Genomic DNA, 20222 nt, shown 5'->3' with positions numbered 1-20222 from the left:
AAATATATACACATATACAATTTAACATATATTGAATAAATGTAAGGAGATACACTAATATGTGTTGAGTGGTTATCTAACAGAACAACGGATGTTTTTCTTTCTTCTTTCTACTTCTTTAAATATTTCACATTTTCTATAATGTGCCCATGTGTAATCTTTTACAATAAAAAAGTTTTAATTAAAAAATAATAGTCTGCATTAAGAACAAATAGATATGTAGGGAGAGTGGTGCTGGATGCCAGACTCTGAGTTAGGGTCCTTTGTGTGGAGGGGGCTTGGAGGCAGCTGGGAGACACTCAGGCTCCGGGCCCCGAAGACTAATGGTCTGTCTCTGAAGAATGCTCAGCGTCCAAGATACAGCGGCTGGCCACCAGGGTAGGATCAGGGACCAGGATCCTGAATGTCAGTCTGTCTCGAAGGTTCCAGGACTCTGTCTGTTTTCCTGACGCTTTCTCTTAGGGCTCAGCTTTGCAAACTATTGATTGATATGACCAGTCCCATGTGTACTCTGGAGACTGGAAGGAAGGGAATTCTGGCTGCACGTAGTGGAGAATATTTGCAGGGAAGCAGCATCCCCGGAGGGTCGATCAGAATCAGAAGACAGAACGTCCCTGCCCAGGTAGGGAGGAGAAACAGGGACAGAATCCCCTGCTGGAGCCCCCTGCCTCTGGAAGTTCTTCAACAGCTAACCTCACTGGCTTCAGTTTCCTCACCTGTTAAATGTGGATAAAAATAGACCCTTCCTGATGAGTTGCTGGGCTTCCCTGGTGGCTCAGTGGTAAAGAATCCGCCTGCAATGCAGGAGATGCGGATTTGATTCCTGTGTCGAGAAGATCCCCTGGAGAAGGGAATGGCGACCCACTCCAGTATTCTTGCCTGGAGAATCCAATGGACAGAGGAGCCTAGCGGGCTATATAGTCCATGGAGTTGCAAAAAGAGTCAGACACGACTGAGTGACTAAACAATAACAACAGCAACAAATCCTATGATATAATGACTTTTGTTATGGTCTCCATCTGATGGATGGGGACCCCAGGGCACACAGGTCTAAGCAATTTACCCAAGGACACAAAGCTGTTGGTGGTAAAGAAAGGGTGTGAGCCCAGGCAGGCTGCTGGAACACACATATGCACTGCCTCTGGCTCCAAAGCGCTCCTAGGAAACTAAGATGTTCCTTGACATGAGGGGCTATATGGGAAACAAAAAACAATAGTTGCTAAGATATTATGGAATAACACGGCAAAATGCTTAGGATAAGACAGCGAAGAAATTGTAAACTGAGGACAAAATTGTCCATGTGGGAGTTATAACTGTACAAGTTATGTGTACGGAAAGGTAGTCTCAGGAAGGGAATGTGGAAAACCAGAATTGCAATACCGAGGTGGGAGAGGACAGGAGATTGTTTTTTCCACGTAAATGCTTGTCTTTAATGATATTGTAGTATATGTGTCTTTAATTAAGTCATTGCTTTACCTGAGGAAGAGGATGAGGAGGACAAGGAGGAGGAGGATGAAGAGGAGGATGAAGAGGAGGAAGACTTGTCTCTCTCATCTTGTCCTTGAGAAACGAGTCTGGCTTCCTGGTCTTGCTTGTGGGAATCCGTCTCTCCATCTGGGAGGCACATGTAGTTAAGGAGGAGTATTTCCTGCCCTTCCCACCCCAGGGACCACCCGGGCCTTCCTAGGGGTCTACATGGACTTGGGGATCCAGGAGTGGCTGGACTGTGGGGTACTCTTCCCAAACCCCTAGGGCCCATGGGAGGTGCAGGAGATCAGGGCTCCAGAGGCTCTAGGAAGGCCAAAGACAGGCGTTTCTCTGAATATGGAGCCCACAGAGGGGCTTCTAAGCCCGTCATCCTTTCCAAGAGACCGCTACAGTGTAGGTGGCGGTGGTTTAGTTGCTCAGTTGTGTTCTCAGGCTCCTCTGTCCATGGGACTTTTCAGGCAACAAAGCTGGAGTGATTTGCCATTTCCTTCTCGAGGGGATCTTCCCGACCCAGGGATCGGATTCTTTACCGCTGAGTCACCAGGAAGCCCACACTGCACGGAACAGTTGCCAATTTAAAATTCTCTGTAAATTACAGAGCAAGTGGGATCCAATCAAGCCCTAAACCTTCCCATTCTGGGGGCATGTGGGACCCTTCCCCCCTTCTGGGGACTCTCCCTAATGCCAGTCCAAGCTCCCAGAGCCTCTGAGATTTGGGGGAGCAAAATCTCAGGGGAACAGGGTTCCCACTGCTAGAGAGTGCTGGGGGACAGACTGGACCAAGCACACACATGTGCAAGTGTATAAAATCACTACTTCTCTAGAGGTTTCAACCGTAACTTGGGCCATTCATTGAGCCACATGAGCTGAGCAGGGTCTTCTGTTCCAGTCATTGCTGGACACTATTTCCCATGTAGCTTTGCCCAGAGGGTTAGAGAAAGCAAACATACAGTCTAGATCTTTTGATTCTCCATGAACTTGACTGTGGTCTTGAAGTGATCCTGAAGTCTCCATGGCTTTTCCTGGAGGAAGTAATTAATATTACCTTAGTTAATATCCTTAATATATAAAGAGCTTGGCAAATAAATAAGAAAAATACAAATACCCAATATTCAAAGGTACAAGAAGAACAATTTATAAAAACAGAAACACAAAAATAGGGAAATCTGAGTAATGATCAACTTTTGATACTATTAAGAACTTGTTTTTTTTAATAGACTTTAGTTTTTAGAGCAGCTCACAGCAAAACTGTTTTTCTTTACTTCTTTGTGTTGCTCACTTAAGAAGGCTTTCTTAGGCTTCCTTGCTATTCTCTGCAAATCTGCATTCAGTTGGGTGTATCTTTCAAATTGTGGTGCTGGAGAACACTGCTGAGAGTCCCTTGGACTGCAAGAAGATCAAACCAGTCAATTCTAAAGGAAATCAACCCTGAATATTCATTGGAAGGACTGATGCTGAAGCTGAAGCTTCAATACTTTGGCCACCTAAAGCAAAGAGCCAATTCATTGGAAAAGAGCCTGATGCTGGGAAAGATTGATGGCAGGAGGAGAAGGGGGTGGCAAAGAGTGAGATGGTTGGATGGCATCACGGACTCAATGGACGTGAGTTTGAGCAAACTCCAGGAGATGGTAAAGGACAGGGAAGCCTGGCACACTGCAGTGCACTGGGTCTCAAAGAATTGGATACAACTTGGTGACCAAACAGCAACAAACAACAAAACCCAAAAATTAAATGGAGGGTACAAAGATTGCCCATCTACCCCCTGTGTCTAAACATGTGCAGCCTCTCCCTGTTATCCACATCCTCCATTAGAGAATTTATTTTTTTAGGTGTGATATTTAAGTTGAGGTTATATTTATTTAAAATATCCTAAAAATAAATAAAAAATAAAATAAAATATCCTTCAGGACTTCTCTGGTGGTCCAGTGGATAAGAATCCACCTGCCAATGCAGGGGACACAGGCTGATCCCTGATTCAGGGAGATTCCACAGGCCGCGTGCCACAACCACTGAAGCCAGAAAACCTAGAGTCCATGCTTCACAACAAGAGAAGCCACCGTAATGGGAAACCCACACACCACAACAAAGAGTAGCCCCCACGCAGCACCTAGAGACCCAGCACAGCCAAAAACAATTAAAATATCCTTCAATTTAGAGATGAACACTGAATTATTCATGATGAAATTATATGATGTCTGGGACATGCTTCAAAATAATTTGATTATCTGAATAAGGGAGTTGGAGGGCACGGTAGGGGGGAATCCAAATACAACAACAGAACAAGTTAATAACTGTTCTGTTAATAACTGTTCAAGCTCTAACTGTTGGAGCTATATCAAAGTATAAGTAGTTGGGAAGTCCCTAGAGGTCCACATATATAAATATATATAGTTATCTCTGATATCTTATAAACACATACAGTTATCTCTGAGTGATAGCATTATGGGTATTTTTAGTTTCTTATTTTCACTTTGCATTTTCTAAATTTTTAACAGTACTGCTTTTGTTATAATAAAATAACAATTTTTAAAATAACTTAAAATGTTATATGCCACCTTACATCAGTATAGTACTAAGCAGTTTTACAATGGGTTTCAGTTCAGTTCAGTCGCTCAGTCGTGTCCGACTCTTCGCGACCCCATGAATCGCAGCACACCAGGCCTCCCTGTCCATCACCAACTCCCAGAGTTCACTCAAACTCACGTCCATCGAGTCAGTGATGCCATCCAGCCATCTCATCCTCTGTCGTCTTTCTCCTCCTGCCCTTAATCCCTCCCAGCATCAGAGTCTTTTCCAATGAGTCAACTCTTTGCATGAGGTGGCCAAAGTACTGGAGTTTCAGCTTTAGCATCATTCCTTCCAATGAACACCCAGGGCTGATCTCCTTTAGGATGGACTGGTTGGATCTCCTTGCAGTCCAAGGGACTCTCAAGAGTCTTCTCCAACACCACAGTTTAGAAGCATCAATTCTTCGGCGCTCAGCCTTCTTCACAGTCCAACTCTCACATCCATACATGACTACTGGAAAAACCATAGCCTTGACTAGACGGACCTTTGTTGGCAAAGTAATGTCTCTGCTTTTGAATATGCTATCTAGGTTGGTCATAACTTTCCTTCCAAGGAGTAAGCGTCTTTTAATTTCATGGCTTGCAGTCACCATCTGCAGTGATTTTGGAGCCCAAAAAAATAAAGTCTGACACTGTTTCCACTGTTCCCCCATCTATTTCCCATGAAGTGATGGGACCAGATGCCATGATCTTAGTTTTCTGAATGTTGAGCTTTAAGCCAGCTTTTTCACTCTCCACTTTCACTTTCATCAAGAGGCTTTTTAGTTCCTCTTCACTTTCTGCCATAAGGGTAGTGTCATCTGCATATCTGAGGTTATTGATATTTCTCCTGGCAGTCTTGATTCCAGCTTGTTCTTCCAGCCCAGCATTTCTCATGATGTGCTCAGCATGTAAGTTAAATAAGCAGGGTGACAGTATACAGCCTTGACGTACTCCTTTTCCTATTTGCAATCAGTCTGTTGTTCCATGTCCAGTTCTAACTGTTGCTTCCTGACCTGCATACAGGTTTCTCAAGAAATGGGTTTATATGCTCATAATTCCACCTGAGCTGGATCACAAACCAATCTGGAGAGAACTGGGATTAATTACTTCACATTTGAATTATAGTTTCTAGATAACAAAACTTTGCAAAAGATGGTCTCATTTAACCTTTGCTATAACCCTGCGAGGTAAATTTCATCATCCTCACTTTACAGAGGAGGAATCTGAGACTCAAAGAATGAAGTAACTTGAGACTCCAGAACCCACGTTTTGTTTAATGCAACCCCAAACGTTGTTCTGGAGCCTGAAACTGCTCAAAGGCCATCATGCAGTCAGGCCCTGCTGGAATACCTGCTGGGATTACAGACACAATGGTCAAAGCCAGGGCGGGAAGCAGGCACCTGGAGCTGCAGAATGACATTTGGGAACCCGCCCCTTCAGGACACCATACCCTGTGCTTTCCTGAAGTTCTGAGTGGGTGCTGGTGGTAACTCGAAGAGGCCCTTCAAGTGAGGCCCTGAGAAGGCTGGACGTGTGGCCTTGGAAAATCTAAACAACTAAACTCAGTGAGCTGGTGCCCTTCTCTAGAGGAAATATACGGAGCTGCCATGGTTGGGCTGCCCCCGTCAGAGCCTTGATTGTAGCTGGGCACATGGTCATCCAGCCAGGGACAATATTTCCCAGCATCCCTGGATGCTAGATTTGGCCAAGGGACCTTGTGACTCATGTTCCTGCCAACAGACTGAGAGTGGATGGGAACTGTGAGTGGGGAGCTGACAGATGTTCTGTGGTTCTGGGGGGAAAGTACATACACACACACACACACATCTGCAGTAAATGTTACTGATGTAAAGAATGAATGCGGGAGTAAATTAGGAATTTGGGATTAACAGATACACACCACTGTATGTAAAATAAACAACAAGGACCTACCGTATAGCACAGAAAACTATATTCAGTATCTTATAATAATCTCCAATGGAAAAGAATCTAAAAGAGAATAGCTATAAATGTATATGTATACCTGAATCACTTTGCTGTTCACCTGAAACACTGCAAATCAACCTATATCTCAAGAAAAAGAAATAATAAAAATTTTAAAAGAATGCAGAGCACACAAATAATAAAAAATAAGGTCCTCTGTATTGTGAATTTCATATACAACAAGTAGAATGTAATGCCTACAGTTTTGAGGTTTAATCTGCATTATTAACATTTGCTTGACCACTTTCTTCAATTCAGGCCAACAACAAAGCAAACCATAAAGCTCTGATTTGTATAGGTTCCTGATTTCTGTGATATGAACACTCCTACTGGCTGACATCAACGTGATGTCACTGAGTGCAAAGCTGGGAAGAGGTGAGCCACCAGGGAAGCCCTAAAAATTCTTTTCAATTTAATTAAAAATTTTTATTGAGGTATAATGGTCTTATAACATTATATTAGTTTCAGGGGCAAAACATAATGATTCAATATTTGTAAATGCTGCAAAATGATCACCATACTAAATCTAGTCAGCATCTGTCACCTTACATAGTTAAACAAAAATTCTTTCTTGTGATGAGAAATTTTAACATCTATCCTCTGAGCTGGAGAAGGCAATGGCACCCCACTCCAGTACTCTTGCCTGGAAAATCCCATGGATGGAGGAGCCTGGTGGGCTGCAGTCCATGGGGTCGCTAAGAGTCAGACACGACTGAGCAACTTCACTTTCACTTTTCTCTTTCATGCATTGGAGAAGGAAATGGCAACCCACTCCAGAGTTCTTGCCTGGAGAATCCCAGGGACGGGGGAGCCTGGTGGGCTGCCGTCTATGGGGTCGCACAGAGTCGGACACGACTGAAGTGACTTAGCAGCAGCATACTCTGAGCAACTTTCAAATATGCAACAGAGTGTTTTGAACTAATAGTCTCCATGCTGTACATCACATCCCCAGGACTGTTTTTATTGTATAAGTAGAAGTTTGTAGCTTTGACCCCCTTCACCCATTTCACCCATTCCCACCCACCCTTCACCTCTGGCAACCACCAATTTCTTTTCTGTACCCATGAGTTCATGGGGGTTTTGCTTGTCTTTGGTGGAGAATCTACTTTTAATCCACCACAAGAGCCAGACAAGGCAGCATCTTTCCCCGTGCCTCAGAGCTGGACAGCCTGGGTGTGAACCCTGACCCTTGTAGCTGCGGCATTCCGGGCCAGTGCCTTCACTTCTTGTGGACCTCAGTTTCCTTGTCTGCAAAATGAGGACAATAATAGTGCTTACCTCATAGTGTATTGTTGTGAGAATGGCATGAGTTAAAACCCACAGAGCACTCAGAACAATGCCTGGTATAGAGCAGGGAGTGAATAAACGCCAGCTGAGATGATGACCATTATTGTGACGGGGGCAGCAACAAGATAGCATGTGCTGTGGGGTCAGACAGAGAAGGGTTCAACCTCACTTCCATCACTTGTGCACGAGATGACCCTGGCCGGGCGGTCCCCTTCTCCAAGTTCTAGTTACCTCAATTGTGAACTGTGATGGCAGCACCTTAGAGAAGAAAGCCGGCCAGTGTCTGCCAGAGGAGGGCTCCATAAGCGTGAGTTCCCTCTTCCATAGACCTCCTATGACCCTTGGGCATTCGGGGTCCAGCCCCAGTCCCTCCCATCTCCCATCTCCTAGACTCCAGGCTCCATTACCCTTCTCTGGAATAAAAACTCCCATTTCTCAGGGCAGAATTCAGCTCAGCATTAGGAAATCACTAGCCAATAAAATGAACTGATATCTGGGAACGAGTGACTGACAACCATGAGCCCCGGGGTGTATCTATATTTTGAAGAGGACCCTTTGTACATAGCAGGTGTCCAGTACATCTCAGAGGCTGAGATCATCTCTCGTGGTGGAATTTCAGGGGGAAGAAGAGACTCAGAGCTGTATGGGGGCAAGCGAACTACTGGAGGATGCCAAATATGTCAACAGTTCGCCAAGCTGCTCCTACCTGTCGCCTACTTTAGCTGTCTTGCTCATGTGATAGCCCTTGGGCACACTCACATTTGCAGGCCTCCAGACTTCCACTGAGGCCATTCTTCCTTGTTGCCAAAACTGTACGTGACTTTCCAGGCACAGTGCAAATACCACCTCGTTCATGAACCCTCTGCTGACAAGGTCTAACCAGAAACCACCCTCCTTACCCCCATCCCCTTAATCCTTCTGCCTGTCCTCACCCCTGGACTTTCTTCTTGTTAACAAAACTGAACTTCATTCCTCTATCTCAAGTAGATGGGCTTCCCTGGTGGCTCAGATGGTAAAGAATCTGCCTGCAATGTGGGAGACCTGGGTTTGAAACCTGGATTGGGAAGATTCCCCAGAAAAGGAAATGCCAACCCACTCCAGTATTCTTGCCTGGAGAATTCCATGGACAGAGGAGCCTGGAGGGCTACAGTCCATGGGGTCTCAAAGAGTGAGACATGACTGAGAAACTAACATTTTGGGTTTCACAGGTGGCATTGCTGATAAAGAACCCATTTCCCAATGCAGGAGACATAAGAGACAGGGGTTTTATCCCCAGGTTGGGAAGCTCCCCTGAAGGAGGGAATGGCAACACACTCCAGTATTCTTGCCTGGAGAATCCCATAGACAGAGGAGTGTGGTGGGCTACAGTCTGTGGGATCATACAGTTGGACATGACTGAAGCAAGTGAAAAAGCTGGCTTAAAACTCAACATTCAAAAAACAAAGAACATGGCATCTGGTCACATCACTTCATGGCAAATAGATGGGGAAACAGTGGAAACAGTGTCAGACCTTATTTTTTTTGGCTCCAAAAACACTGCAGATGGTGACTGAAGCCATGAAATTAAAAGATGCTTGCTCCTTGGAAGAAAAGCTATGACAAACCTAGACAGTGTATTAAAAAGCAGAGACATTACTTTGCCAACAAAGGTCCATTTGGTCAAAGCTGTGGTTTTTCCAGTAGTCATGTGAGAGTTGGACCATAAAGAAAGTTGAATGCTGAAGAACTGATGCTTTTGAACTGTGGTGTTGGAGCAGACTCTTGAGAGTCCCTTGGACAGCAAGGAAATCAAACCAGTTAATCCTAAAGGAAATCAGTCCTAAATATTCATTGGAATGACTGATACTGAAGCTGAAGCTCCAATACTTTGGCCACCTGATGTGAAGAACTGACTCTCTGGAAAAGACCCTGCTGCTGGGAAAGATTGAAGGCAAGACGAGAAGGGGACGACAGAGGATGAGATGGTTGGATGTCATCACCGAGTTGATGGACATGAGTTTGAGCAAGCTCTGGGAGTTGGTGATGGACAGGGAAGCCTGGTATGCTGCAATCCATGGGATCGCAAAGTCAGACACGACTGAGTGACTGAACTGAACTGAACTGAAGTGACTTAGCACGCAAGCATGCATCAAGTAGATACTTGTTTTCCCTGTGAGGAGTGGCCATATGATCCAGTTTTGGCCAAAAAGAAGTGAGAAGTCTGATGGGCTCTGGGAAGGAGTTTTGCTTCTCCTGACAAAAGAGGCCAACAGTACTGGTGCTGTGTCTTGCCTCTCCTTTCTTTCTTGAATGTGATGGCAGGAGCCACAGTGGCAATTCTGTGACCTTGAGGGAAAGCCAAAGCTAATGCAGGGACATTGAGCTGCTGAGCCCTTGACAGCAGCCACCTGCTTTCTAGTTATTTAAGAAAAACAAACCCTGTTTGTTTAAGCCTTGATAGTCAGGAGTCTCAGCATTTGTAGCTGAAAACAATTATGACTGATACACTTTTCCTCCCCTACCTTCATACATTAATTGAGTATCGACTGTGTGCTTAGGCTAGGGTGATGGCACTGTGGTAAAGAACCCGCCTGCCAATGCAGGAGACATAAGAGACATGAGTTTGATCCCTGGGTTGGGAAGATCCCCTGGAGCAGGGCACGGCAACCCACTCCAGTATTCTTGCCTGGAAAATCCCATGGACAGAGGAGCCTTGCAGGCTACAGTCCATGGGGTCAGAAAGAGTCGGACGTGACTGAGCAACTTAGTATACAGTACGTATTATGTGCTGGCCCCAGGGATACTGTGGTGAATAAGTTGTATGCTTGTCCTCAAGGTATTTCATAGTAGACAAAGGGTGGGGTGGGGTGGGGTGCGGTGGTAGTCCCATGGGAGCCCAGGGGCCAAATCACACCAGGGTCAGTCAGAGTTCCTGAAGAAGGGAATGCTGAAGGGGAGCTTGGAAGGGCCAGGAGGAGCAGTGTGCAAAGGCACAGAGTCGAGGGGCCTTGGCTCACATGGGAAACAGTTGGCAGGAAGCAACTCCAAAGAAGGACACGATCCGGGGGAGGCCTAGGGGGCACATTGCTCTCCTGAGCCTACGTTAGCCGTGTCTGGTTTCAGAATCTTCCTTCTCGAGGCCCTGGCTTGCTGCACAACTGCTGGAGCCACTGTTCCTATTCACTTTCTGATCTCTGCTCAGGGCCTGGGAGAGGGTCTGACACACCCAGGGTGTCTCCTGTACTAGATCACTAACCAGCCAGGGAAGGGATTACGGCTGATTCATCTCTATGTCACCTGTGCCCTGCGTAAGGCCTGGCAGAAAACAAAAACGATGACATGGATAATGATGAAGACAGTAACAACTAAGTGCTTCCTGTCCGTCAGGCAAGGATCTGAGCAAATGACACACGTGCCTCACGTACGCCTCACACAACTCTATCAGGGCCCACTGAGCTTGTGCCCCTTTACACGTAAGAATGCGGAGGCAAAGAGAGGCTAAGAAACTTGACCGGGGAGCTAGTAAGTGGTTGAGCAAGCGTGGTTGCTTAGTCCACATTGATGCCGGCAGCTCTTCCCAGGCCTCTGTCATTAGCACCAGGAAAGAAGCCGCTGACAGTCACTGGAGTGTTATGCAAACGACACCGACTTGGCTTCCATTGACACTTAGCCCAATGGAGCCCTGAGCAAGTGTCCCCAGAAGCCAAGGAACTTCCTCAAGCAGTTTTCAGGACACTGAAACGGACCGGAGGGGAAACAGAATGCTCATGGAGGCAAGACCCGAGGGAGCCCTGTTTCTCCTCTTAGCATCCTTACTCATCTCTCCTTGGCCCACATTCCTGCTATAAGAAAGGATCAGCAGAACTGTAAAGGTGTAACACTCTTAAAATCAGTGTGCAGGGCGAGGCTTAAGACAAAAGGACAGTGCACTAGGGGTGGGACATCAGACAGAGGGATTGATGCCAGGGGCTTCTGGAAGTCAGGTTCACTGCATATGACCTCTTTTGAGCCAAGATGGAGCACAGGGAGTTGAGACAGAAGTGAAGAAAGGAGAAAGCAGAGAGAGGAGCGAGCACACGGTGTGATCCCGGAGGCACGGCATGGGGGGTCTCAGTTCTCCAAACAGGGATCAAACCCACGCCCCCTGCAGCGGAAGCACGGAGTCTTAACCACTGGACTACCAGGGAGTTCCCAGTTCCCATGATCTCATTTCACGCGCACTACTCTTACTTTACGCAGGAAGAAACTGAGGTTCATAGAGACAAGTGACTTGTTCAAGGTCTCCCAGCTTATGGATGGACTCACATCCATTCCCTCTCCTACTAACATGACGCCCCGTTCCAAGGTCCTGGTTAGAGGCTTGTAGCCTTCCCTCTTTCAGCCACCTGCCCCCATTCTGAGGCTGGTCCTACAAGGACATGCAATACTTAGCATTTTTTTCTGCAAACCCCAGCCCTGCTGAGTCACCGGTGGTGCCAGGGCCGCTGCACCCACAGGCTTTGTTAAACTGGATTTCCACTTGAGTTCAGCAGAGATTTCCTAAGCCTCTGCTATTACAAGGGTGGGAGGAACAGTAAGGGACACAGCCTTTCCAGCTTCACAGCGCCTTCCGCGCCCAGCTAGGGTGGGGCTTCGGTGTCTGAGTTAACAGATGGGGAAACTGAGAATAGAGAGGAAGTTAGTTGCACAGGGTCACATAGCGATTCAGGGGCAAGGCTGGCTCCAGAACCCTGTCTCCCAATTCACGGGTTGCTTATCTTCCTCAGGTGTCCCACCTTGGAGGAGAGGGATGACTAAGACTGAGTTGGATTTTTTAAAAATCTTTATTTATTTGGCTGTGCCAGGTCTTAGCTGCGGCACACGGGATGTTCAATTTTCATTGCAGCACGCGGGTTCTTTAGTTGCGGCCTGTGGGATCTAATTCCCTGACCAGGGATTGAATCCTGGCCCCTACCTGGGGAGCATGGAGTGTTAGCCACCAGAGCACCAGGGAGGTCCCTGCAGTTGGATTTTCAATAGTGGCCAGAGTGGGATGAGGGTTGAGTGCAAGAGGTGGGCGGTGGTGGGGAGGTGATGGGGTAGGAACCCCATGAGGTTGGGGAATCATCCTGAGCCTTGAAAGCCCAGCTAATGACCAACTTTCCCCACAGGTGGACTATAACTTCGTGCCTTGGGGCTGCCAATGGTGGGCCAGCTCAGTTAAACATGCCCAGGGCAGGAGGTGGGACTGAAGGGGTGCTGCGAGCTGAAATAGCAGCTGGGAGGGGAACAGAGCCCACAGAGGGGTGGACTGCTCTGGGCCACTTGGCATCAAAGCCAGGTGACAGGAGAGAGCGCATGGTGTGATCCCGGAGGCATGGCTTGAGGGATCTCAGTTCCCCAAACAGGGATCAAACCCATGCCCCTTGTAGCGGAAGCACGAAGTCTTAACCACTGGACTACCAGGGCATTCTCAGTACCCACAATCTTACCTCATGCGTGCTAGTCTTAGCCCAGGAGCAAGTCACAGCTCTGGATGATGTCCTCTGGCTGCTCAAATCACCCCAGACAAGCCCACGCCCTAACATCAACCACAACCCGGCCAGGCAGATGCAGCTCCAGGACAAGCATGTGGGAGTTCTTGGGGGGTGACTGCCCTCCACCCAGGCCAGACTCTCAGCCTCTTCCTCCCAGGGATCTGACTTGTGATGAGCGTGAGTGACACAAGCTGTCAGCCAGCCGGCGCTGCTCTGCCTTGCAACAGGGCCCTCTCGTTTCTGCTCCTGGGCACCATCTTCTCTGCAGTCGGCTTCCTCACTTGCGTGCTCTGTTCTGCAAAACCCCCATATCCTCCCAAAGAAGCCCTGTTATGGTAGCCGGTGGTAGTTTCTGTTACGCACAGCCAAAGCTCTTGAGTTGAGACAAATGTATGTGTGTGTGTGTGTGTGTGTGTGTGGTGGGGGAGGTTCAGGGAGGGGCACTCTGAAAGGGTAGGCAGAGCAAAGCGGGGCTTGCCGGGCCGGCCAGGGCCCCTCAGGCCCCTACACCATACGAGGTATTTTGTTACAACTCCAGGCTGGATTGGGGACCTCCTGGGTTTCCCCATCGTGGTAACCACCTGAGCCAGTTGTCTTAAAGATCTTGCCTTCGAGACCTATACCCTTGCTGAGGACAGAGACCATCTTGGAGCTGGTTCGGAGCCTCTCTGGTTTTCTACTGCTTCTGTAACAAACTCCCACAAACGTAGTGGCTGGAAGCAACACGTGGTTAGCACCTCGCCGTTCTGTGGGCTGGAAGTCTAGCACTGGTTCACCAGGCTAAAATCCAGGTGTCCACAGGGCTGCCTGCCTTTCTGGAGGCCCAAGGGAACGCCCATTTCCTTGCTGCTGCTTTTCCTCCTTCCTCTCCCACCCCCGACCTTGTCCAGCTTCTAGAGGCCACCCACATTCCTTGGCTTGTGGCTCTTCTTCCACTTGCAAAGCCAGCAATGTCGGGGCAAGTCCTCACACTGCACTGTTCTGACCTCTTCGGCCTCCCTCTTCCACATTTAAGGACTCTTGTGATGACACTGGGCCCCACCAGACCACCCGTGATCATCCTGTATGTTAAGGTTAGCAAATGAACAACCTGAATTCCATTTAATGCCATTCCCCTTTGTCGCATAAACTAATAGGCTCTCAGATTCCAGAGATCAGAACACAAGCATCTTTGGGGATCATCACTCTGCCTACCACAGTCTCCACCCAACCCAGTGTCTGGCTCAGCCCAGAGCTTTCAGAGGCCAAACATCTTCCTTCCGAGCACCTCTGACTCCACCATCCTTCTGGGCCCTCAAGCTCCAAAGGCAGGAAGGATGACCCAGCTCCTTCCTCTCCCGCCAGCCAAAGCCCAAGCCTGTCCTATTTTTCCTTCAAGAGGAGCTGGTTTCTCCACACCCACTGCCTCCTTCCCAAGAGATCCTACAAGGGGATCCAGTTGTAGGAGCCAGTTATTATTGTGTACCCTTCCCTGTTTGCTGCTCAGCTTCTGTAAAATGCGGTATTAATATCTCTCTCCCCGAGTGTTGCGGGGATTGAAGGATATCATGCCCACAACAAGCCCAGAATACTGTCACCCAGTAAATGAGAGTTTCCCCTTCCTTCCCCACGCTCAACATCTTCCAAACTTAGCTAATGGTCAGATGCCCCTGGGAGCACTGTTGGTCGTGCAGATACTCCCTCACTCAGAGGGTCTGATGTTCAGAGCAAGGTTAGAGTTAGGCTGCTCAGGGAAATCTGTATCATTAACAAAGGCAACACATGCAAGGCAGATTGTGGTCCACTCAGACACCAGAACCTCTCCCCTGAGTGTTATGATAATCTCCCAGCAGGCTTGCCTGCCTCTGGCCTCCTTCTTCCAAACAAGCTGCTGGGTTGCCCTGGGTTTCAGTTCCCCCATATGTAGAAGTTGCAAACTACAAGGTTCTTCCAGCTCTGATATTCTAGGATACTAATGCTCTGCTCCTGTTAAAGCCTTCAAGGTTCAGCCACTCAATCAGCAAAGGCACTCGGGGTTGATACGACCTGCGTAAAGGCCTAGAACAGCATGTTCCAAAAGTGAGTTACAAATAGCATCTTATGGGGCCCTCAAAATACTCCAAGAAAAAGTGGATTTTATGTTCAAAGAATTTGGGCAATGCTGCTCTCCGCAGGCTCCAATAGCAGCTGCACAAGGTGCGTCGCATATGAAAGGCTCTGAGAAGGCCTGCAGGAGAGAAAGCGCTTTCGGTGGAGCTAATCTGGTCCTTCCCCAAACTACACAAGAGCACAGTCCTCTCCCCTAGAATGTGGCTCCATATCTTTTGGCACAGTGTTGGAAACTGTCATCTGCTCCAATCCCTGCCATGCCTGGGGCCAGCCTTTTCATCCTGGCATCCAGGCCTGGGCACTCTCACCGGCCACTCTGAACAGTGTCAACTTCTGGCATCCAGGGTTTTGTCCACCCTTCAAGCAGGACAGTTGGGGAAGGGAATGAATCAGAAACAGACCCTGGGAAGCAGGGGCTTGGAACAGAAATGGTGTTTTCAGAGCTCCAGATCCTGGGAAATCCTCTTGGTGCCTGCAGGGCAGGGGTTGGGAGGAAACTGAGTCAGCTGTTGTGAGACTGAGGGCCTGGCTGGGCCCTGCCACCAACCCCTGGGCCCTTGCTTCTATTCTCTAGGCCCTTTTTTCTCATCTCTGACACAGAAAATAATGTCACTCACTGAGGGTTTTGGAGCTCACCTGGGACTGTGGATAAGATAGTACACAGTAAAATGATCTCACTACTGGAAAAGACCCTGATGCTGGGAAAGACTGAAGGTAAAAGGAGGAAGGGTCAACAGAGGATGAGATGGTTGGGTGGCATCATTGACTCAATGGACATGAGTGTGAGTAAACTCCAGGAGATAGTAGAGGACAGGGAAGCCTGGCATGCTGCAGTCCATGGGGTTACAGAGTCGGACATGACAAAGAAAAGCTAACACAGCCTTTGTTTATATTAACAGAAGCACAGAGTCCATGGTGAGAAAGGTGACCTCTACCTTACCATCTCCTATCCTAGGGCTCAATCTTGGGTCCTGAACAGAAGAGAGTTGGACAAATCAAGATAATTCAGAGGATGAGGGGGGTGTAGAGACCATATCCAAGAGAATTAGATGAAGGAGCAGGTGTGTTAGTGCACAGCCATGTCCGACTTGCTCAGCCTAAGGATAAGCACTGCATAAATAGACCTGGTCACTGTCCCCAAGTCTTTGCAGGGCTCCTCCAGGACAGGGGGACAAGGTGGGGCTGTGAACTCAGAGGGAGCAGTCAGGATCTTGGGGAGTCACCAAGGCAGATGCCAGCTCAATATATGGAAAAACTGTCTAAAAATGATAACTGCTTCATGTGGTCACAAGCACCCTGCATGAGAGGTGGCAAGCTGAGGCGTGGCAGCGGTGGGCTTAGATGTCCTTAGCTCAAAACCTATTAGTCTCTCAAATAATAATCTGCAAAGCACAGGAAGGACAAATCAGTTCACCTATTGCTATTTAACTTTGTAAAATTTAAGTCGATTTATTTTTGGCTTTGCTGGCTCTTTGCTGCTGTGCAGACTTTCTTCCAGTTGCAGCAAGTGGCGGCTACTCTCTAGTTGTGGCAAACAGGCTTCTTACTGCAGCGGCTTCCTTGTTGCAGAGCACAGGCTATAAGGCACACAGGCTTCAGTAACTGTGACTTCTGGACTCTGTGACTTCAGTAATTGTGATCACAGGCTCAACAGTTGTGGCACACAGGCTTAGTTGCAATGAGGCATATGGAATCTTCCCGGATCAGGGATCGAACCTGTGTCTCCTGCATTGGCAGATGGATTCGTTACCACTGAGTCACCAAGGAAGCCCTACTTCTACTTCAGTTTTAGCTAGAAATAGTTAAGAGTACATAGTTCAACTCTAATGTGCACCCTTGGCCATATATCAGACACCCAACACCATGTCCACTAAGTGGGGTCCCTAGAGGCCAATAGGGAAGCCCACAGTGCAGACAGGTCTGCTGTGGCCATGTCTTCTGTTCCTCCATGGTCAGCCTGTTGCCCTATATTGCCGTGTCCTGGTGGTGGGTTAGGATCAAACAATGCAGCTTTAACTGAATCAGCCCCTGTAGTGTGGACGAGTGCCTTCAAAGAGTCCCTGTCAAGAAACCACGGAAGGAGATAGGGCTAATCAAGAAAGCACAAGCCAGACACAGGAAAAGCGTGGAAGAGACCCACCACTGCTCCTCGTTCAAGTCCTACAGCAGCCACCCTAATATTGCAAATGATAATGAACAGGATCTCAGACACACACACTGTTGCTGACTGAAATCATAATAAGAAAACTCCCTGAAAGGTGAACTTCCATTCACTATCGTTGGTGATGGAAAGTCACTCTGAATATACTATGTTGGGGCTTGAGATATTAACTAATGGTTGCAGTACGTGTATACGACAAACCTAGACAGTGTATTAAAAAGCAGAGACATCACTTTGCCAACAAAGTTCAGTATAGTCAAAGCTATGGTTTTTCTAGTAGTCACATATGGATGTGAGAGTTGAACCATAAAGAAGGCTGAGTGCTGAAGAATTGATGTTTTTGAACTGTGGTGCTGGAGGGGACTCTTGAGAGTCCCTTGGACTGCAAGGAGATCAAACGAGTTAATCCTAAAGGAAATCAACCCTGAGAATACTCATTGGAAAGACTGATGCTGAAGCTGAAGCTCCAATACTTTGGCCACCTAAAGCAAAGAGCTGACTCATTGGAAAAGACCCCGATGCTGGAAAAGATTGAAGGTAAAGGAGAAAGGAGTAACAGAGGATGAGATGGTTAGATAGTATCACTGACTCAATGGACGGGAATTTGAGCAAACTCCAGGAGACAGTGAAGAACAGGGAAGCCTGGTGTACTGCAGTCTATGGGGTCTCAAAGAGATAGACAAGACTGAGCAACTGAACAACAACTTGTATATAAATTCTAAATCCATAAATAAATATATGTATTGGGGGTGCCTAAACATTTTTCTTGGGCAGAAGGTGTTATCAAAAAGTCTGATAAACACTGCTCTGGATTTTTAGGCCCAGCTAGACACTAGGGGATGCTATTCCCTGTTTAGGTTGGGGGTCTAATTAGATTTGTTTTGGATTTAGGAACAAAAAAACTAGTGGGAAGTGTGCTCCTGAGTAAACTTTTTTGAAGTTCACAACAACCACAATGTTTGAAAATTAATGGGAAGAAACCAAAAGCTCTGAAAAGGTTTTCCATGGCTCTGACCCTCCAAGGTGGGTGTCTTGTTAAACAGCCAGAGCCAGGTCAGGCTCCTCTTTCTCATTCTCTCATCCCAGATGCTCTCAGTTTCTCTGTCTGTCTTCTCTCTCTCTCTCTCTCTATCTTTTCCCATCAGTATCTCACATTCTGAATCTCTCTCTCTCTCTCTTACACACACACACACACAACTGGTAACAGCAAAGACCAGACAAAAGGTATCCAGAGCAGGAGAAAACGCTTGCTGCCTCTTGAATGTCAGACAGACCTGGACTCACTTCCCACCTCTACCGACCACTGACTGTGAGATCACTGCAAGTCTCCCCCAGTCTCAGAGCCTCAGAATCTCCCCTGGAATAGGCACATCAACAACTCAACAATAACATGACAACCCAATTTCAAATTAGCCAAAGGCTTTCAACAGACATTTCTCTAAAGAAGATGTACAAGTCGACAACAGCATATGGAAAGATGCTCGACATCACTAGTCATTATAGAAGTGAAAATCAAAACCACAGTGAGACACCACTTCACACTTGCTAGGATGGCTAAAATATGAAATACAAATAACAAGTTCTGGGGAGGATGTGGAAAATGTGGAGATCTGACATACTGTCGGCGGGAACGTAAAATGGTGCAGTTAGTTTGGAAAACAGTTTGAATTCCTCACAATGTTACACACAGTTTCGCCATAGGACCCAGCGAGTCCTCCATATTATGTCCAAGAGAATTGACAGTCTATGTACACACAGACTTGTACATGAATGTCCACAGCAGCATTACTCATAACAGCCAAAAAGTGGGAACAACCCAAATATCCATCAACTGATGGGTGAATAAACCAGATGTGGTATCATCATACAAGGTTCTTCAACCATAGCAAGGAATGAAGTGCTGACACATGCTAAAACATGCATAAACCTTGAAAACATTATGCTCAGAGAAAGAAGCCAGTCAGAAGAGAGCCCCTATTGTATGATGCCATTTACATGAAATGTCCAGAATAAGCAGATCCATAGAAACAGAAAGTGGATTAGTGGTTGCCAGGGAGAAGGGGACACGGCGAGTGACTGCTAGAGGGTATGGGGTTTATTTGGGGAGGATAAAAATGTTCTAAATTAGACAGTGGTGAATAAACTGAAACTTTCTTCACAACTTGGTGAATAAACTGAAAACCACTGACGTGCACACTTTAAAAAAGGTGAATTTTATGGCATGTGAATCATATCTCCATAAAGTTATTTAATTTTTTTTAAAGAAAGAGAACTTCCCACATAGAGCTGTTATGAAAATGAAAGAAGGCCTCCATCCGCGATAACCAGAAGGGTCCCCAGTTCTGGTATGTGGCCAGCATGTGGGAGACCACGCGCTAAGAGGGTGATCTGGCAACGATCTCAAAGCACAAGGACTCTCGTTTTTCAGAAGGCTGCGCCAGCCCAAATGCAAGGAGACGCGGAGACAGGAGGGGGTTCATTAGTATAGATCTGCTTGGACTCCAAACAGGACAAACACACCCTCCTGACGTGACTTTTCTCTCAGTTTCTATACAAACCAGGTCAAAATGATAAGCCCCAGATCATAATCTTTCCCGTCCCCAGTGAAAGGAAAAATGGGCTGGCTTCCGGCCCAAAAGCCGTCTCCCAGGAGAGAAGCCAGGATGCTCTGCGCACAGGTGAGGGGACTGGGGGCTCCCTCTCGGCCGCACCCCCGCCCCGTGAGCTTCCGACAGCAGCGGGGCTCTCCCTTCCCCCAGCTCTCCGTTCAGTACTTTTTCCTCAAAGATGCCTTCGAGCCCCGAGGCCAGGGCAGCTTCTGCGGGGAAGGGGAGGGCGAATCTGTGGGTCTCACGAGGGCGGAGGGGGCGAAGCCTTCCGAGAGTTAGTCAGACCCTTCACCTCACAAATGGGGAAGCTGAGGTCGTAATGTTTCTGAAGGCCCCGCAGAGCAAGTTAGCGACAGACCCAGAGTGGGCCGGCGGGACGCTCCCAGCACCGGGGAGAACTTCACTCTCCTCTGACTCTCCAGAGGAGACGGAGGCGCTCACCTGACTGGGGAGCCCCTGAGTGGGACTCAAATTCAGGCCCGCCGGGAACCACAGAATGTCAGGCCTGCTGAAGAGCTTCTTTCTCCCCAAAACTCGGAAAAAAAATCCCCCCACCCCGCCC

General features: G+C 47.6%; 1 protein-coding gene across 9 annotated transcripts in view; it reads right to left on the bottom strand.

Moving 5' to 3' along the window:
* Window positions 1-20222, bottom strand: part of TMEM40 (transmembrane protein 40) — a 44556-nt gene that overhangs the window by 24200 nt on the left and 134 nt on the right. For 7 of the 9 annotated variants that reach the window (XM_070776910.1, XM_070776914.1, XM_070776913.1 and 4 more), the window contains exons 2-3: window positions 2439-2510; window positions 1477-1614 (exon numbers count right to left, since the gene is read on the bottom strand). In XM_070776910.1, coding sequence (XP_070633011.1) covers window positions 1477-1614; window positions 2439-2502 — 202 coding nt within the window. In that variant the 5' untranslated portion in view covers window positions 2503-2510. Of the gene's footprint in view, window positions 1-1476; window positions 1615-2438; window positions 2511-6060; window positions 6102-20222 lie in introns of all 9 variants that reach the window. The other 2 variants (XM_070776918.1, XM_070776911.1) reach the window with 1 other exon arrangement.

This window comes from Bos indicus, chromosome 22, assembly GCF_029378745.1.
Source record: "Bos indicus isolate NIAB-ARS_2022 breed Sahiwal x Tharparkar chromosome 22, NIAB-ARS_B.indTharparkar_mat_pri_1.0, whole genome shotgun sequence".
In the NCBI taxonomy this organism is placed as follows: domain Eukaryota; kingdom Metazoa; phylum Chordata; class Mammalia; order Artiodactyla; family Bovidae; genus Bos; species Bos indicus.
This window is presented reverse-complemented; position numbering and strand designations above follow the sequence as displayed.